The 6,128-nt window shown below is 29.8% G+C and overlaps 1 protein-coding gene across 4 annotated transcripts in view; it reads right to left on the bottom strand.

Moving 5' to 3' along the window:
• Positions 1–1,122: 1,122 nt before the first annotated feature.
• Positions 1,123–6,128, bottom strand: part of ctbp2l (C-terminal binding protein 2, like) — a 50,345-nt gene continuing 45,339 nt past the window's right edge. For 3 of the 4 annotated variants that reach the window (XM_051124619.1, XM_051124617.1, XM_051124620.1), the window contains 3 exons: positions 4,682–4,809; positions 4,485–4,599; positions 1,123–2,081 (listed from right to left, as the gene is read on the bottom strand). In XM_051124619.1, coding sequence (XP_050980576.1) covers positions 1,901–2,081; positions 4,485–4,599; positions 4,682–4,809 — 424 coding nt within the window. In that variant the 3' untranslated portion in view covers positions 1,123–1,900. Of the gene's footprint in view, positions 2,082–4,230; positions 4,309–4,484; positions 4,600–4,681; positions 4,810–6,128 lie in introns of all 4 variants that reach the window. The other variant, XM_051124618.1, reaches the window with a different exon arrangement.

Raw genomic sequence — 6,128 nt, 5'->3', positions numbered from 1 at the left:
GAAGCATATATGCTATAAAATAAAATATTAGATAAATAAATAAATAAATAAATAATTACATTACAACAAACACACAAATAAAAATATTAAAAACTTCTACTTAAAAACTTGAATGAAAGTTAGAAATGTTGTCTTGGTTACTCACTGAAAATAAAATAAAATATTAGATGAAAAATTGTAAAACTTGGATTGGAATTGAAACTAGAAATGTGGCCTTGGCCTCAAAAAAAATAAAATGAAAAAAATGTATTTAACCTGAATGAAAATGAGAAATGTTGTCTTGGTGACTAACTGTAAATAAAATAAAAAAAATAAAAACTTGGATTTGAATTGGAAATGGAAATGTGGTTTTGGCAACTAACTAGAAAAAAAAAATAAAATGAAAAATTTTATTTGAATGAAATTAGAAATGTTGTCTTGGTGACCAACTGAAAATAAAATAAAATAAATAAACTTAAAAAACTGATCTGAATTGCAACTGGAAATGTGGTTTTGGCAACTAACAAGAAAAAATGGAAAAAAGTTAAATTTAAAAATTTATTTCAAAAATAGAAATGTTATCTTGGTGACTAACTGTAAATAAAATTAAATAAAAAGAAAAAAAAAAAGAAAACTTGGATTGGAATTTGAACTGAAAATGTGGCCCTGGCAACTAACTAACCATGAAAAACATAAAATATGAAAAAGTTGAACTTAAAAATGTAATTTATTTATATATATTATTTATATTATTTATAATTACAGAATTGTATAATATATTTACATATACTGTATCTATCTACCTATAGTATAAGAAAAAAACAATATATGTTTAATTATAATTTCTCTAATTTATTAATAAATTATTGCACCATTGTACCACACACAAAAAAGAAAAACCCTAAATAATATGAGATATTAAATTTCAATCAACAGCAACCACATTTTGTACTTTTCTCCCTTGCTTGCTTTGATTTTGATTATGATTTGCAGTTTATGAAGTTTGCTGAAGATAAAGCTGAAAAAGATTACCAATAAAACAATACCACAACCTGACAATACTGTATCAAATGCAGAATGAACGAGAAGCGTCAGACTCAGAATCACAATCACAAACTCCAGCGATCATCAAACAGACAGAAATCAAGTTCTGAACCTGCATGTTTTATTTGATCTGCACTGATGCTAAATGTTCACCAAATACAAATAATCACAAGAAAACAAACAACCTCCCGCTTCTGAATCAGATCCGCCTTCTGACAAACAAACCAAACGAAGAGGATCACACGCGACTATGAGGAACGTTACAGGACATTCATCTAAACGACACAAACCTACCGCACTTTCATTCTGCTGGAGAGCACGTGTCCCGTATAAAAATACTAACGTGAGCCAAACGCGTTTGGTGGAGAAAAAGAAAAACATCGAAGGTGAGATTTTCCTGAGTCATATCATGAAATGAAGCTCAAACTCATCGAATATAAAACACGAAACATCATCTGCTGGTACGAGAAAGAAACAGAAGCGTTCGTCGGTAGAGATCACAGTTTGATGAACCCATTCACAAACAAAACACACGAGAGAAAGATTTCGTTTGGTGTTTCACTCCTTGGCTGAAGTCTGAGAGCCCTGGCCAATCAGAGCAGAGCGCTGAGCTGTCAATCGTGGTGACGGATGGGTGAGCGGGCGTGGCTTCGAGGCGTCGCTTTCGCCCTATTGCCTGATTGATTTATTCAATTATTCACACGTAAGAGATTGAGGAAAGAAACACGTCAAACTAATAAACTCCAGTCTGTGTGCTGAGTTCCTGTGGATGAGATGTCAAAAACACTCACGTCCTCCAAAACCGTACAAAGGAAAATAATAAAAGGAAGGTAAAGAGGCAGAAGTTCGGTGTGTGATGACCATGACGATGATGATGCTATTGCTCGCTCAGCTGCTCTCTGCTCTCTCCGTGTTTCGAGGGCTGGTTCGGGGACGGCGTCTGGGACGGGTGGTTTCCCGCGGGCAGTGAGTGGGTCACCGGCACGCCGCCCGGAACCAGACCCTCCAAACCCGCCGGGACGCCCCCCGCTGCCACTCCGGCCAGACCTGACGGGAACCTGCGGGAGACGCCAAAGGTCATGACCTTAAAAACTATTAAAAACTTGTTTTCATTAACTGAAATAAAGCTGAAATAAAATATAAGTATTAGATTAAAAAAATATAATGAAAATGAGAAATGTTGACTTGGCAACTAAACCAAATAGAGTATTAGATGAAAAACCATTAATGTTTGAAATAAAAATGAGAAATGGCCTTGGCAACTAACTAAAATAAATAAATAAATAAACAACGTAAATACTTAATTAAAATTAAATAAAATAAGAAAAAAAATTAAACTTAAAAACTTGAATGTCTTGGCAACTAACTTAAATTAAAATAAAATAAAATATGAGATAAAAAAACATAAAAACTTGGACTAGAATTGGAACTGGAAATGTGGCCTTGGCAACTAACTAGAATTTTTTTTTTTTTTTTTTTGAAAAAGTTGAACTTAAGACCTTGAATAAAAAATTAGAAATGTTGACTGAAAATATAATAAAATATAATATTAGATGAAAAACTTAAAAAGCACAAATGAAAATGAGAAATGGCTTTGGCAACTAACGAAAATAAATAAATAAATAAATAAATAACTAAAATATGAAAAACTTGAACTTAAAAACTTGAATGAAAATTAGAAATAACAAAAATTAAATAAAATAAAATAAAATTAAATAAAATTAAATTAAATTAAATTAAATTAAATTAAATTAAATATTAGATGAAAAACAAAAAATGTGGCCTTGGAAACTAACTAGAAAAAAAAGAAATATGAAAAAGTTAAACTTAAAAACTTGAATAAAAATTAGAAATGTTGACTTGGCAACTCAAATAAATCTAATATTAGATGAAAAACAAAAACAAACGAAAATGAGAAATACATTAATACATAATTAAAATAAAATAATAAAATAAAATAAAATATGAAAAACTTAAAAACTTGAATGAAAATTAGAAATGTCTTGCAACTAACTGAAAATAAAATTAAATAAAATATTACATGAAAAACAAAAACTTGGACTGGAAATGAAAATAAACAAATAAATAAACAAACATAATACATATTGTATTATGACAATTAGACAACAATTAGAAACGGCTTGGCAACTAACTAAAAATTCAATTCAATTCAATTCAATTCAATTCAGTTCAATTAAATATTAGACGAAAAACAAAAACTTGGACTGGAATTGGAACTGGAAATGCGACCTTGGCAACTAACTAGAAAAAAAAATAAATATGAAAAAGTTAAACTTCAAAACTTGAATACAAAAATTAGAAATGTTGACTAAGCAACTAAATAAAGTATAATATTAGATGAAAAACTTAAAAAACATAAATGAAAATGAGAAATTCTAAACTAACTTTAACTAAAAATTAAAATAAAATAAAATAAAATAACTTGGACTGGACTTGGAACTGGAAATGAGGCTTTGGCAACTAACTGGAAGGAAAGAAAGGAAGGAAGGAAGAAAGAAAAATCGGACATAAAACTTAAACCTAAAAACGTAAAAGAAAATAGGAAATGCTGAATAAGCTGAAGAACTAATATTACTAAAACTGAAATTAAAATAATTTAAAACTAAGTACTTAAAATAGAATTTTAAAAAATCTAATAAAAATGACAAAAACAAGAAAATGACTAACAAATTTAAATGAAAACTTGAAATAATTGAAATAATTAAAATATTAAAATATACTACAATAGCGCAGAAATAATTTCTCAAATAACATTGGTCTCTAAATGGTTAAATAAAATGATAGTTTTCTTCTTTTTCAACTTATCACTGTGTATTGCTAATTTAAATGTCTATGAACATTTATCAGTGTCAATATTCAAGTGTATTTATTAGTTTTATTTACTTGCTAATAAATTTATTTTTATTTATTGTCTTTGTCATTTAAGTTTTTTTTTCCGTGTAATATTATTATTTCAGCTTTATTTAAATGAACTAAAATTACTTTTAATAATAAAAAAAAGGATGCTTGATTATAGTAATCTGTGTATGTTTCTGGTCCTAGTGTCAGTAAAGAAGTAGATCAGAGTTTATTGAGAGCAGAAACACTAAACTAATCTATTAAACCAAACCCTGAGGGAGAGTTTGGCCATCAGGGGTCAAAGGTCAAAGCTGCAGAGACGGAGATGGGCGTCTGACATCCTTTTACCTGCTCTCACTTTAGCCATTGATTTTGTCTTGGGGGGCGGAGCCGGTCGTGATGGCCTGCAGTGATTGGTTGACGTGGCTGCGTGAGAGAAGCATATGGGGGCGGGGCTCAGAGTTAAACTCATGTCATGTGACTGTGTGGGGGTGGAGTTAACGGGGGTTTAAGTGCTAGGTGTTGTGGTAAAACGATGAATAAAAATCAGACAAATAATGAACGATGAGCTTGATGAACGGTAAATACGGTTGCGGTTGTACCTGTAGGCGGCGCCGTTGAGCTCAGGATGCACCTGCTGCTCCATCAGGCCCCAGGAACCCGACGACACGAAGAACTCCTTATTCACGCAGTTCCTCAGACTGTCAGGAATCCGGCCTGAGACGCACACAGAGACATTTTTAATGATCAGATCAGCTCCTTCATGACGGAGGGCTGATTCATTAATACGTGTGTGTACCTGTGAGGGCTCTGCGAATCTCTGTGGCGGCCGCTTCTCTCATCTCTAGAGACGCCTGCTCGCTGTACCAGGCCGTGTGCGGCGTACAGATCAGGTTAGGAGCGTCTTTCAAAGGACCCTGCGCAAAACTACACCACACAGACACACAACTGAGCGTTATTATCAGAGAAATCATCAAAACAATCAGTGCATCAGTAATTTTACACCAGTATTCTGACCACTGCGTTGGTGTGTTTACATTCATTCCCTCATGTGGCGTAAATAACCCAGAAAAAGAGTTTGAAAAAGTCTCTTCTGCTCACCAAGGCTGCATTTATTTAATCAAAAATACTGTAAAAATTGTGAAATATTATTAGAATGTAAAACAGCTGTTTTCCATGTGATTGTCTGTTAAAGTGTAATTTATTTCTGTGATGCGCAGCTGAATTTTCAGCATCATTACTCCAGTCTTCAGTGTCACATGATCCTTCACAAATCATTCTAATATGCTGATTTGCTGCTTAACAAACATTTCTGATTATTAGCAAGTTGTGCTGCACAATGTTTTTGTGGAAACCATCATCATGTTTTATTTTTTAGATTCACAGTTTTAAAAAAAACAGTGGTTTGTAACATTATAAATTATTACTGTCACTTTTCATTGATTTACTTCACCCTTGACAAATAAAAGTAAAGCTGAAATAAAATGTATAAAATAAAATAAAATATTAGACAAAAAATTTAATGAAAATTAGAAATGTTGCCTTAGCATCTAACTGTAAATACAAAAAATAAAAATCAAATAAATCAAATCAAATAAAATAAATAAAAAATAAAATAAAAAATAAAACTAAATAAAATAAAAATTAAATTAAAATAAAATAAATTAAAAAATAAACTAAAAAAAATTAAATATTAGACAAAAAAAATTAAATGAAAATTAAAAATGTTGCCTTAGCATCTAACTGTAAATAAAAAAATAAAAATAAAATAAAATAAAACAAATAAAATAAAATAAAAAAAATAATTAAAAAAATTTAAAAAAATGTAATTAAATTAAAATGAAATAAATTAAAAAAGAAAAGAAAAGAAAAGAAATAAAATAAAATAAGAATAAAGAAAAGTTGCAACCAGGGCAACTAACCCTAACTGAAACAAAATGTTTATGTTAAGTACTTACTAACGCTAAAATAAAAATAAATGAAAACTAAATATTTAAAATGGAATAAATTATTAGATGATTTTTTATCTTATAAAAATAACAAAAGCACAAAATGTTAAACTTGAACTAAAATGAATTCATATAAATATTAGATGACGATAAAAAGGGGAAATTAACCAAAAAAGGTTTTTTTATTGCTAAAACTAGAACTGAATTAAAATATAAATATTAGATGAAAATCTTAACATTTTGAAAATTTAAAAGAAAATTTGACAACTAAATGAAGTTTAAACTGAGGTACTAAAA

The sequence above is a fragment of the Labeo rohita genome, chromosome 12 (assembly GCF_022985175.1).
Source record: "Labeo rohita strain BAU-BD-2019 chromosome 12, IGBB_LRoh.1.0, whole genome shotgun sequence".
In the NCBI taxonomy this organism is placed as follows: Eukaryota; Metazoa; Chordata; class Actinopteri; order Cypriniformes; family Cyprinidae; genus Labeo; species Labeo rohita.
This window is presented reverse-complemented; position numbering and strand designations above follow the sequence as displayed.